At 37.3% G+C, this 14559-nt stretch overlaps 1 protein-coding gene and 1 pseudogene across 5 annotated transcripts in view; one reads left to right on the top strand and one right to left on the bottom strand.

The window, feature by feature from the left end:
* Window positions 1-14559, top strand: part of LOC117519696 — a 366295-nt pseudogene that overhangs the window by 72872 nt on the left and 278864 nt on the right.
* gria2b (glutamate receptor, ionotropic, AMPA 2b) overlaps window positions 9930-14559 on the bottom strand; it is a 140306-nt gene continuing 135676 nt past the window's right edge. The window contains exons 14-16 of one of the 5 annotated variants that reach the window (XM_034182101.1): window positions 14151-14265; window positions 12597-12731; window positions 9930-11931 (exon numbers count right to left, since the gene is read on the bottom strand). In XM_034182101.1, coding sequence (XP_034037992.1) covers window positions 11767-11931; window positions 12597-12731; window positions 14151-14265 — 415 coding nt within the window. In that variant the 3' untranslated portion in view covers window positions 9930-11766. Of the gene's footprint in view, window positions 11932-12477; window positions 12732-14150; window positions 14266-14559 lie in introns of all 5 variants that reach the window. The other 4 variants (XM_034182103.1, XM_034182100.1, XM_034182104.1 and 1 more) reach the window with 4 other exon arrangements.

Here is a 14559-nt window from a genome sequence, read left to right on the forward strand (position 1 = left end):
TCACATATTTTATCACACCCTAAAGGGCGGGGGGGGGGGGGGGCGGATCCAGATCTGATCATGCAAATTTACATTTTACTCTGATTCACCTAAACTGTCTAGTGTGTCATCACATTAATTTATTTTCACTTTTCTGCAGTTCCATGCATTTTTACAAAAAAAATCTCATTTCCAGCTTATGGAGAGAATCACCTGTGCAGGGTGTTTGTTATGGAAATGTTTGGTACAAAGTGACTTTTTCCACACTATTAGAGCCACAATAAAGTCTACGTGGGTCCTTTCTGATCCAGACCACATGACTCAGATGATGTCCTTAATGTGAGTTTCCCTTTGCATGACTCTATATTCCGTCCTGCATTACTGGGCTGTACATTATTATTTATTTTAAACTGGTGGATGCACAACAAATTGCCTCTTGAGGACAATAAAAACTTGATTGATTTTTAATCAAAGTCTGGTCAAATTGTCCTTTCACTCAGAAAGCGTTCTCGCCCTTGAGGTATAAACCTCAAAATAGTTCTCGTTAAGACAGAGACACGAGTTCGCATTTCATTATAGTCACACGTGCACGCGTAGCTCTGGTCAGCGGCAACTTTGCTCACACACACAAACAAAAACAGGTTGGCTGTCTGAATACCAAAACAATCTGCATATGCTTCATAAATCAGGTCTGGGCAGCGTGATGAAAGATTTAATCTTTGTGGTCTTCAGCCGACATGGAACAATCCATCTTTCCAGATGAGAGGCTTGTTCCCATCACACCACTTTCAGTGGCAGCTCCATCAGTGACACGGGGAGGCAGCTGGTGTCGCTCTGCAAGTGATTTCTTCCTTTGGAAAAGAAATGAGTCTCCTGAAGCAGATGCAATTTCAGATTGTATTTAACATTTCTTTCATGTCAGTAAGTTTCTGCATCCATGAGAGATTTACAGATTTCATTATTTATTTGTATATATATGCCACTATATGTACATGATGATACTACGCAGTCAGATATTAAAAAAAGCAAATGGCTTTTTAAATTCAGAATTTAATAGAAAAATGTAGTTTTGCCTCAAAGTGAACAAATATTGAAAACATGATTAACATTAAATAAAAACCTCATAAGAATAAATAATTATTACTGCATACACACTTTAATCCACTTAGATTTCAACAAGTCAATAATAAAATATAAAATAACATTTATAAGTTACATATATGTTAAAGTGCAGATTAAATAAAACAAACTATAATTTATTTTGCTCATGTAATATTCCATAGGACTGCCTCCCACCTGCTGAATGCTGCCACCTGCTGTTTGGTTGTTGATGATGAATATTAGCAGCAAATATTTGCATCGTTCATCTACCTTGACTACCACCTGCTGGACAGGAAATAAAGTCATAAAATAAATCATTAATCATAAGAAAATCATCACATCCATGATGGAAATTAGGAGCAGGTGTGACTGACGTTACATGAATCAAAAACATGCTTATTGATCAATTTGTAAGGATGATGTTGTGGTCGGAGGGGCCGTAGGTGCAGAATGGCAGCCGTGCTTCCATCAGTCTGCCCCAGGGCAACTGTGGCCAGCAACTTACCACCACCAATGGGTGAATGGTATCTTAGCAATAATTAGGTGCTCTCTAAGTAATTATTATTATGATTATGAATTTAGAAATTTGCTAGTCTGTCAATTATTCAGCATCTCCAGCTTCATGTGTCAGGGGGATTGCTATCTATGTATCTATTTGTTCATCATCAGTTTTTTTTATTTGGAAATCATGTGACACATGCAATCCTATTTGTTTTTGTATTCATATATTTGTATAAACTGTGGGGATTAAGCTTGATGATTTGGAAATTCTCAAACATTTTCAGTTTTTTTTTGGCATTGATGTTAGCCCTCTGATTCCAATTAATGGTCCGAGGAAGGGGGGATGTCACTGGGCGAGAGGCGGGGTACACACTGGACAGGATGCCACTCTGTCGCAGAGATGATATATATTTATGGACAAACTCACATCAATGGCCAATTTAGAGAACCTGGATGTCTTTGGATGGCGGTGCACCTGAAGTGAACTCATGCAGACATGTGAGAGATGCAAACTCTACCAACAAAGGACCAGGTCGGAAGCTAACCGTGAGCCTCTTCCTTTAAGGCAACAGTGCTAACCACTAATCCACTGTGACACCCATATCAACATCAATCCTTTTTTAATGGAAAAAATATGGTGCACATGAATGAGTATAAACAAAAACGAAGAAAAAAAAATACTTATCTATAAAGACATTTTGCACAATTGTGAACGAAAAGGGCATTCAGAGAATGCAAACCTCTGGTGGGGTATTACCTTTTTAATGATGTCATAAAGCAATGATGTGCAAGAAATTCTAAGAGGAAAACCTACACTATTTGGTTGTCTGCCTGGGTGGGAGCTTTTCAGGAACAAAAGCAATTTCATGGTGTGATGAAGGTTGCGACATGTGGCACCAAACCTAGTAACTTCTGGAAAACCAGTATCACTGCCCAGAACCACCATTTTATATCGTGTCTCACCTTCAGACAGACAGTCGGGGCGATCATAGAAATTCCTGCCCTTCTCTTATAACCTGAAGAGTAATAAGGTTTAGAAAGCCTTTAAGAGTTTGAAAACAACAGAATATATTGTAATGTTCACTTTCCTGATTTCACACAGGCAACATCTGGTTGTTCCCACTATCTGTGTGTTGTTATATGATCACACAGTGTAATCACACATGCCATTAGTTCATTGCTCAGCCAAAACCGAGAGCACACGAGCATGAATAATCCTGAAAATGAAGCAAGGAGACAAACTGAAAACCAACACTGAAGCTGATGTTTGCTGCCTTACAGAGGTCTCCAAGAAAAGATACAGTGAAATAAAACACTGACAGCAGCTGTGGAGTGTCAGGTTTCGGTCCTGTTTGGGTGCCAGTTTTTGTTAGTCGCCTTTTTCGTTACCTTCCATCTGTCCCAGTCTTGACTTTATAGTTGTTTTTATTTTGTCACTTGATTATTCTCATTCTAGTTTGGTTCTGATCATTCCCTTTTGCGCCCCCTTTTCCAGGTTCACCGGATCCTGACTTTTGCCTCAGCTCTGATAACCCTGTTTGCTTGTGTACAGAACCCTGCTTGTTCATGACCACATCCTCTGTCTCACCCCTGCTCCGCTGACTACCTGTACATCGAACCCTTGCCTGCATTAAAGACCCTGATTTTTTTTTTTACTCATATGTCCTGCTTGTGGGTCTGCATTTTGTGTCCAGCATCTCTGTCTGTGCCTCGCCACCGCTCAGCCTGTCATGGAGGAACGTCGTAAATGGAGCAAAAGTGATCAAAGTGCAAATATTCGATTTGCATTTTATTTTCGATGTTGCTATTATAAAACCCAGGTGCTGACGTGCGCACACTTCCCTCTGAGACACTTGCAGAAGAAATGTCATCTCAAAGCCGCTCCAACACCTCTGATGCGCTTCAAGCCATGAAAAACAAACAAACAACAGCTCGCAATGGTTCGTTACCATGGAAATAGTCTCGACCCCTTTCACCAAGGGAGGACAGTAGTTCATTATGAAGCGCATGTCTCTGCTGAATTGTCCCAGATCATGTATGATTTTATTTTAAACGAAAAGCAACAACAACAGCTGTTTGTTTAATGCTCATGGGCAACTCAAAATGGTGGAAGGCATGGAGGCGCTGCCCCTCCTCCCGGCGGCAACGTGCCGCTCCAGGGATGACACGCTGTACTGGAACACAGAACCCAGCTAACACTGTTGCTATGACAACGCAGCCAGAGGATAACTGTGATACAACGTTGAACACCACCCACCACCTCGGCTGTTTCAGAACGACAGAGCTCTGTTTCGGCAGCAGGATAACATTTTGACGATTATTCAGGCTTTATTATCAGAAAGAGAGACTTCTTTGAAAACACTTTGAAGCCCACATGTCTTTATTTTATTATATTTTCTGTTTACACTGGAAAAATCCCTTTTTGTCTATGTATAGCACAGAACAGGCACTGCGTGCCACAAGAGTAAAATTATACAATTAATATGTATTATTAGGTTTGAAAAAGTAACACCCAGTTTCTTCTACATAAAATGAATAATAGTAATAAATGCTAACACCACCACTGCTACTAACAACAACAATAACAACAATATTGTTAATTTCATTTTATTTTATTGTAACCTTTGCAACTTATCAAAAAAAATGTCCTAGATTGAAAAATGTATTATTCGACAGTTGTCCTGGATTAAAAATACATGATTTGACACCAGTTTGTTATGAAAGAGTAACTTTAAAAGTAACACCAGAAGATTTTGTTGCCATCTAGTGGGCAGTATAAGAAATTCAGGGCTTCTGGTATATTTCCTAAATTAAAACCAAAGTTCAGTAAAAAAATAAATAAATAAATAAAACACACAAACAAAAAAGCATTGATAAATGCAGCACTTTGACCTCCTACTGTTAATGTATAAAAATTTCAGTTTTGAAAGTTTTATGGTTCTTGACTTTTAAGATACGAACATTTGACGGACGGATGCACAGAAGGATGGAATTTCTCCTGAAAAAGAAAAAAAAGTCCCAGATGATGGAGTTGAGGAGGTGGAATGACATGATATTGGAATCATCATTTTAATTTTTCACAGCAGTGAGAAGAACATTCAGACCTCTGGCAGGTTATTATTTCCTCCTTTCCCCCTGACAGGAGGTCACCTTGACCCACTTCCACACAAGCAGCAGCTTTTAAATTCACAATAATTTCACTGGTAACATTTCATTTCATTGTTTAGAAATACTGAGTTCTCAAAAAAAGTAAAAACGTAGGTCAGAATTCTGACCTTTGTCTTCAATCACATCTTTATGATGTCATAAGGCAAGAATGTGCAAGAGAAAATAAAATGTGCCCTACAACATTACAGAGATTATTTCAACTCTTTCCTCATTCAGACACTTTCTCTCTCTAACCAGAGCATTTATTTATTTTTTTCTTCTTCATATTATTCTTCTTCTTATTGTTATTATTATTGAATATATTTTGGACACAAAGAAGAAGATAGCACAATCACGAGTTGCTTCGCTGCTTTGTCGGCTGCTGGAGATCATTTTTAGGTGTATTCTGTCTGACTTGGAACAAACACCACAGTTTAGGTTAACTGACTGGTGCTTGATTAAAGTTCCAATTTGGCTTAGTGCTAACAAAACACTGAGCACCCTTCGTGTTGTTAATCATTTTCCCTTCTGCTTGTTTCGAGCCCTGTTTGTATCCTCATGAAGTCCTCATCAAGCTGATGCCTGTATGACTAGCATACTGGCATAGTGTGTTACTATGCTTTTTACTCTTTTAAATTCATTTTATTAGGAAACGGTCTCAACTTCATCTAAATTCTGTGTCTTTTAGGGCTTAGGGCTAGTGGCCCGCGATCACTTTAGTATTTCTTCTGTTTTTCTTGTTGCTTCATGCTGACAAATGATACTGTATTTGTTGTTTTCTGATGCCAGATTCTGTTTTTTCTCTCTGTTTGAGGTGCGGCTCCATCCAAAGAAGGGTGTGGGTTCTGTTTCTCCTGTCCTGTCCTGTGCACCGTCAACATTTCCTGTATATTTGTTTTGTGAATTGTTTTGTAATTTGTGTCTGTAGCATGGCTAAAGCAGATGGTCACCCCTTTGAGTCTGGTCTGCTTAAGGTTTCTTCCTTAAATCACGAGAGGGGGGGTTTTCCTTACCACTGCCACATGTGTGCTTGCTGTGGGAGTTGGTAAGGTTAGACCTTACTTGTGTGAAGTGCCTTGAAGCAACTTTGTTGTGATTTGACACTATAAAGTGGAAAAAAAAACAATTGAATGCCTGTGGCAACAATTATTTCTGAATACCAGATCCAAATAGTTAATTTCAAGTAAATTAAGAGACAATGTGCTCTCGCAGGTAAAATAAATAAATAAATAAATAAAACATTTTAAAATTTGGATCTGAATCCTCATCTCACTGATTCTGGAGAAGGAACAGAAAAAAAAAACCCTCAGAAGGTACAGAATTCCTGCGCAAATGATGAAAAATATTGAAGAAATTTTCATTATAATTTGACACAATTCTGTGAAACTAAAAAGAACAACACATCCGAAAGGAACATTTTAGATTCCAAGTTATCTTGTACACACAAATGGACCCTCATCTTCTATTATCAGCATATTAATAAAGTTTTAATTGCAACTTGCCTTTCTGGGAGATGACTGAAAATTTTTAACTGCTCATCTGCTCATTATGTCTTTTGTCATGAGAATTGCAGTAGCAATGATGTGAGTTTAAATAGCACCCAAACTGATCATTCTCATTTGATTGTTTTTTTGATTGATTTGACTGATTTATTTGTTCACTGTACTTCTTGTAGGGTTTGAGAATATATTACATAGCAGTGGAGAATATTTAGTCACTCACAACCTTGTAACCAAAATAACTTTGAAATGTTAAACGTTGGTGGACTGTATGTCATGTGACATAGTTTATTTTTCTGAACTGTATGTAAAAATAGTTCATTGTATGATTTATGTAAGTTTTCTGAATAATTTGGTTCCATTTACCGTTGATTTTGTTTTCATTAAAAGACTTAATTACCTTTTTGTGAAAATACGTCCGTAATACAAGGACATTATCGATGCCATGTCAACTTTACATTGACTATGATCTTTTTAGGTGTCATATAAAACAAATAATGAATGTTTGGCATTGATGCAATGGTAAGAATATTTTTAATTCATTGACAGATGGAAGCTTTTATTTAACTCATGCTAATATTCTTACAATTGCACTCATAAATAATCATTATTTGTATACTATAACTAGAATATATATTTTTTGGTCCTAATTAAATTTCTCACAATTATTATTTTTTTTTTTACTTTGATTTAAAAATTGGTTGGGGTTTACACCCCTTTCCACTGTCCATGGAGCAACACACCAGACCCCTCCTTCTCTCCTTGTGAGTGGTAGGTCCACATTGAGATGACACCATGTTTCTTATTCAGACTGGACAAACTGAGCTTCATATAAACTTCCACTTTCACCCAAGATGGCTCCAGGAGGATGCCCTGGTCTCCCTAATCTGGTCTCTTTAATCCTAATCTCTCTGGAGTAGTTAGAGGGCCTGGCCAAGGATAGGGAAGGGTGGGAGGAGCTGCTTAGTCTGCTGTCAATGCAAGCTTGACCCGGATAAGTGGCAGAAAATGAATGAATTTAAACTCTGTCGACATTTTCTCAACTTGGTAAAACAACCATATGCACGCAGGCTTCATATCCAAGAAGAATCAATTTCTGGAGCACAAATAACAGCTGAGGTGTGTGTGCATATTCAGATAATTTGTCACAACTTCTGTTTGGTAAAATACATTAAGCACTCCAAATGTGTGACATCACTGCTGCATGAGCCCAGTAATGAGGCTGAAGGAAGCAGCCAGACTTTGGGTAAAAACTGGAAGATAAAATATTGCCCTGGCTATGGTCTTGATGCCTCCTATATGAGATAGATTCAGGCCAGTGCAAGTGTACCTTCTGTCATCATTAGGATTCTATTACAATAACTGCTGGCAATGAGCAGTGTGTACAACCTGGAGGATGAGTCAGGTCACATGTCTGAAATGCTCCATGACTCCATGTCAATATTGGCAGAACTAATGGTCCTTAAGCACACCTGATTACACAGCGTGTGCACTGAGACTGATGGGTAAAACCAGGGTTTGCTCCTGGAAATACAAAATGATGTCAGTGCTGGATTTGTCACAATTTGGACTTTAGCAGGAGTGGAACACCAAAATGTAAGTCCCTTTTCTGATGTTTATAAATGACTAAAATATCAAATGACAGGGATCTGTTTTAGCCATTATATAAAACAAATAATGAATGTTTTTACCATTCAACAAGCTTTCACCTCATGAAATATTCGTACCATTGAACTCATAAACATTCGTTATTTGTATACAGATCAATTCTGTCCAAAATGTTTAATTGGCTTCAAACTTTGAGCTCAACTTTTGTGACCTTATGTTTGACCTTTCACATCACCCAAGCTTGCCGCTATAAAGGTGATACCTGATTTCATGTTAGTGTTTAAGGCTTCCATACCAATGGATGGAGCTGTTGCCATCCAGGACCCAATGCACTTCCATGTTGTGATGGATGTAGCACCAGAGCATGACCCTAGACATGACCTGACCTGATAACTATAACTGTATCTTTAACAAATTCCTTGGAGTAGCCACCCTAAATATCCCCTGTATATTGGTCCAGGCCTTTGACCTTGGTCTGTGACCTTGACTTTAAAGTTTTTTTTTCCTCCAAATCAAATCACTTTTTCCATAACCGATCCTCAGTCATTCCACCATGACAGATATATGTGCACACAGGGCCAAAACTAATACCCCCAAATACTGTGCATGGGTGTAAGAACTTATTACTCGACATGAACAGCATAGAGTGCATAACTCCAGTGGGATAATGATGGCCAGTGCTTTTATTACTGACAGAGTGGGGCAGTCACAATTCTTTGTGATGCCATGAAATGAGAAAATTAAAGGAGCGATCAAAGTAAACATTTAGAGGCAGATTCGATATCCAATAAAAATGTAGTTCAGTTCAACTGATTCATTAACTAATGGACTGGTAGTAAAATTCATCAGACCTTTTGAGATATTGTGCAGATGGGGTGATTACATAATAACCTCTGCCTTCCTCTGTCATATAGATGAGGTAAATCTTAGAAATTCTAGCATTTCTGCTTTTAATACTTTACCTTAAATAAAATCAATAAATTGGAAGCAATAAATGGAAAGAAAACTCAGGCTGCATCTAATGTGCTACACGAGCCCAATGTTTGCGACATGGCCACAAGAGTCTCAATGTTTAAAGAAGTAATTTTCTCGAAGAACATGTGAAAACTGCAGAGACATGAGGAGCAAGAAAAAATATAGGTTATTCACAACTGATATAAGAACTAATGGGTCTAATACTTGTTATGCACGAACAATCAAATTTTGTCTCAGGTGCAAAGCTGTCTGATAAGTGAAGGTTTGCTAATTTTTGAACCTTGGTGATGTCTGTCTGGGTGTCCAAGTGCTCTTGAAGAAGAAAATAATACAGAAATCATACCATCTTGCAAGGATGCTCCTAGGACTGGTGTGTTTTTTAAGTTTGCAAGATGCTTTCAATAGAATTATCTTCCAAATGCATAAATGTAAAACAGTGTTTGTATGTGTATACAGTGCATTTAGGCAGTATTTTAAAGGCAATCCAAACGAGCAAAGGGCCATTCATCTCATTGGGCTTTTCACACTTTTGCTGAAAGATGTTGAGCTTCTTTTTCATGGTGAAAGCTTTTTCTAGCCAATGATCAGACTTTTGTTTCACATCTCACATCTGGAATGTACAAAATGTAATAATTTCTGATTCAGACTACACCAAGTATTTCATCTAGTTGAATTTTGTTGTAAGATTCTGTATCTCATGTTATGTGACACGTATAGCTGAAATATGAAGGTAAAAGTTTGAGGCCAGAAATAAGAGATATTTGTGAAAGGGAGTTTGTATTTCACCATGTTTTGCTTTGTAATTATAAATAATATTTTAAAATGGTCTGTCTGCATTCATGCACAACTGCCTCAAAGTGTAACTGTACCTAGAGGATTCAAATTACTTTGTAAAATGCCTCTCTTCCATTGTTGCATAATTATATGAAAACATTGTGCCTATATGTGGAGTCCCCCTAAAATTCAGAGTAATTTGTTTCAAGATGGGCTTCATCATTTCACATCACATAAAAACCATTTTGTCAACATGCAGTCTTTCGCAAATAAAATAAAATGCAGCTCCGTCAACGTAGGTAATAAATAAATAAATAAATAATAAATAAACAACAGACACTAAAATATAACAAGAGATTATCCACTTTTATTTAGAAAGAGTCCCAAAAATAAACAAGTTAGCACACATTCCATATACAAAATGTCAGTGAGAATAGCCTGAATATGCAATGAAAATAAGCAACAGCAGCCAATGTTTCTATCGTCGAATACTAAAGCAACAGTGATAAGAATAATGCAATTTACCTCTTTAATTTCTAGTGGATGGCTCTTCATGGCTCAATTACGTATATGTTAAAAAAAATTCTGACTTTAACAGACTTCCACATGTGTTTTAAACTAATTTATGGTATGACAGTTTTTTGGGTTTTTTTCACAAAATTGTAGTAAATTTTGTGTAAGCAACACAAAATTCTGTTACTGGAAAAGGGGCATAATTTTTTTTTACTTAAATTTCTTATATAAAATATATGCGTGTATATACTGTATGTACGTCTATTATTGTATTTCCAATTTTAAATAGTCTCACTTCAGTAATAAAATTAAAATGCAGGTTTGGCACCAATGAAATGATCTCATGTAATATTTGTGGGAACAACATGCAACTTGTTCAACTTTATTGTCAGATCAATGCAAAGTACATGGAGACGGGAAAACAAAGCAAAAAATAAAAAAAGGCTATTGTATTAGCACTGTCATTGCCACCAACTGTACATCTAGTTACAAAAGTTACAGAATGTTTCATTTACATTCACTGAGATGACAGTGATTGATTATATTAAGACTATATTCATATCTACTGGCACTAGAATTTGGCACTCTTACTTATTTGGCATTTTATACCACGTAAACCATGTGGATGTCTATGCCTGTTTTGATGTCACTTCAAAAACGGAATGCGAAAATACCGTACCATACTTTTTTCCCTTTTTTTTTCTTCTGCATTCATGGCATGTAAACAGGCTAATTTTCCCTTGAAAATAAAACAACCCTGGTCATCGTCAGAAAAAATACAAACAGCAAAAGCACCGAAGCAAACAAACAGACAAAATAAAGCTGAATCGCGGCACGATCGCTAAAAACATAGAAGGATTTGATTGCAAATGTCAAGCATTGACATATATTCCATATCAACATCAAATGTTAAAGAATAAACTATACAGGAAAGTTTAGAATAGGAATTAATTACATGATTAAAGATCCCGCCCTCCTACGTGATGTATTTGGCTTTAAAAATAAGGAACTAGAAGCTGTTTAGTATTTTTTCTTTCATTACACTCACACATTAAGATGTATATATCCAACCAGTATGTAAGCAAGTTTATTTAAAAGCTATTTTGTGAAAATACATAAAAATATTTTTTTCCAATAAACTTTTTATAGATTTTCTTACAAAAAAAAAAAAAAAAAAAAGACAATTTCACATTTTAATGCAGATAATATCAAGTGTGCTTGAAAATCCTGTTTGGTGATGGTGGCTACAGGAAAAAGGAGGGAGGAAAAGATATTTTTGACAACATCTTCAAGATGCATGCCCCCCAACACACACACATACACACAAACATTGAGATGACTGAAACTGCGACTTCCAGAAGCAGCCGTTGCTGTCAATCAAGCCCTCGTTTCCATCTCCAGTCCCGACAGATAGATGGGAAAGTATGGCATTTTGAATAGTCTCCCTTTTATATTCCAAGATGTGATTCCACCCAGAAAGGGAGGCATTTTATATGGTGCAAAATAGAGATAAAGAGCTATAATGTATGTCTTTGTGACAGGCAAAACAAAGCCTCCATCGCATAGCTTTTTCACCAGATGGACAGAAGAAAGCCAGAAAAGAAGGGAGGAAAACAAAAAAAGTCGCTCTATTGAAACCATTGTAAGGCACTCAGAAGTTCCTCATTGATCAGGACAGATCTGTCAGGCTGACATTTAGTCCCATATCAGGTCTCACGTAAGGGACAGCATGGACAGCTTTAGGAAACTCTGGAGTCATCACCCGACCATTCTCCCCGGTACTCCCAGTTATGGAAAGTCTTGCTTTATTCCGTATGGCATCCCCGAAGGTCATCTAAAAAAATAAAACCAAAAAAAAAAAACAACCACCCACAAGGCCATGTGCGCACGCAGACACAAGCACACACACATTTATCCCACAAGGATCCACACAAAAAAAAAAATGCAGCACGTTAGGTCAGAGCACCTCCAGAAACCTGAACTTAAAAGATATTAAATGTTCAAAACATGAGAATGTAGATGACAACTAAACGTGATGTCCATGGGGTAACAGTGCAATATGCAAATGATCATGTAAAGGCTTATGCATGGTCATTGCAAGCATTATTGTTGAAATGTGTTACCAGGACAGAGGTATTAACAAGCATGGCCATCAACAGTCATACATGAAAATGGCTTCAAATAGCACAGAAACTTAAACAGACAAACATAGTTTTAAGCTGTAAAAAAGGGGGATATCTCTCTCTCTCGCGCTCTCATTAAATCATAAATCACTAATACATATGATCCTTTGGCCAACCTCTTCATTCACTAACACTGAAGGATGGAACGGATGAAGCCAAAAAGCGTGCATTTGGGGGAATTTATGAAAACCTCGTATCCTACCCCCTAAATTTTTACACTTTCGATCCCATATACGTTGTAACCTTCCTTATAAGTTGCAAAATTCTGTGAATTCTGCGAGGAAGTTGGATTAATATTCTGTGCATTCTTTGCCACCTTCATTCGTTTCGCCTCGGCTCGGGACTTGTAACAGAACTCAATCAAGGCCACCAGCATGGCCAAGCCGAGTCCTCCGACCAGAATGTAGAAGACCCCAGCCACGTTGCTCAGGCTGAGGGCACTCGTCTTCTCCTGTGAAATGCACACAAGATGGGAATCAGTGGTCAAAGTAAGGGTGAAAGGTCTAAAATAACAAAAATCACATCCACAACAAAAAAAGCACAAAAATGCACCACTCTAATGATCTACAGTTTTCTGACAGCCAATAATATCTATGCACAAAAATATAACAAAAAAGTAAAACAGAATTAAAACACAGGTGCTTCTGCATTTAGCATAAATTTAAAGCAATGTAGAGGGCAAGGTTAGTACTTTAATCAAAATGAAATGCAGCAGTCTGTATGCATTGCGTTATCATGGGTCTGCATCAGAAATTTGTGCTGTATAGGACCATTTACAGGGATGCCCATAACAAAGGGCAAAGCCATTACAAACAGACCTTTACTTATAGACAGACACAAGAAGGAAGACAACTTGGTCGAAAAACCAATTGGGGTCTGACACATACAACGTGGTATCATCAGCATATAAAAGCACCCATGTATTCATTTACAGTGGATGCCAAATGGATACATTGGGTTATACCTTTGCAGAGTGGTGCAAAATATATCTGTGAGTGACAACATGGCAGCCATAGACAACACAGTTACATGTTTGGGTATTTGAGGTGTTTAAGTGACTAGACAGAGCTGAATAAAATATCAAGGAAAAGAAATAAGTGCCAGCTGAGGAAAGAGAATCACTCAGAACAAAGTGCTTCATTTTTTTTTCAAGTGGATTAGTTAATTAATAATGGACATCACTGATTTCATGATGCTTAATGGTGAGTTTATACTGCAAAATACAAATGAATCTTTTAGTCTTTTGATTTAATTTTTTTGGGGGGGGGGGGGGATTTTAGAAATGTTAGGTGGTAACGGTAAAAAATAACTGTGGTCTATGAAATCAGTGTGAATTCCATTGATAGACCATTCAGATCAACACAAGGCCACGCAAACACAAAGCACAAGACTCACACAGTGAAAGACAGCAATACAAAAAGAACAGAGGACATTTAACACCATTGGACACCCTTTATAGATGGTCCAGAGATTAGCCAATCACTGTCAGATTTCACTATTCAGTGCTGTGAGCCTCATTTATTTGAACTGATCAATATCGCCCAAAAGCTTCTTTTTTTTTTTTGTACGAAAAAGCTTTACACTTTGTCTTTGGAAATGAGGAGCTGGAAAAAGAGGATTTCACGGTTCATTTTGATAAAGGAGTGCACATATCAAGAATGACATTGCATGCATTACTGTATTAAAAAAGTAATACAAATGGTATTAATCATTAGTAGATCTGCAGGCATTAGTAAATTACATCTTACCAAGGCATCTCATGCTTTGTTTGTGCATTTGCTTGAAATGATCTAAAATTACTTTAAATGGGGTCATTCCCAGTAAAAAATTATGAGTGTGCTTGAATCACATAGAACCTGCAGTGACTAACCTTACTTCCAGAGTCCTTGGATCCACATTCACCCTTATCGTACCACCATTTGTTTTTCAGCTTGTCTAAGACGCCTTGCTCACTGAGTTTCAATACTGCAAGGTTTACTGGCGTTCTTCACGTGGAAAATAACATAAATAACATTATCAATGTTATTTTATGTTATTATTACATTTACACTGATTATACTTTTTTCTGTCTTTGATTCTCTTTTCTTACATGTTTCTTTTTTTCCTCTTTCTGTTGTGGTGGCGATAGACGTTGATGCGCCATTTGGCCTAAGCAAAAACGAGTTTTGCAGAGCCAAATGTGCATTAACGTATCGCCTGAAGTAAGCAGCAAGGGCAACAGCTGTAATGCATCACCAAGTCCACACAGCCAATGGGAAGAGTTCAAGAACTCGGGTATT

The sequence above is a fragment of the Thalassophryne amazonica genome, chromosome 11, assembly GCF_902500255.1.
Source record: "Thalassophryne amazonica chromosome 11, fThaAma1.1, whole genome shotgun sequence".
NCBI classification, from domain to species: domain Eukaryota; kingdom Metazoa; phylum Chordata; class Actinopteri; order Batrachoidiformes; family Batrachoididae; genus Thalassophryne; species Thalassophryne amazonica.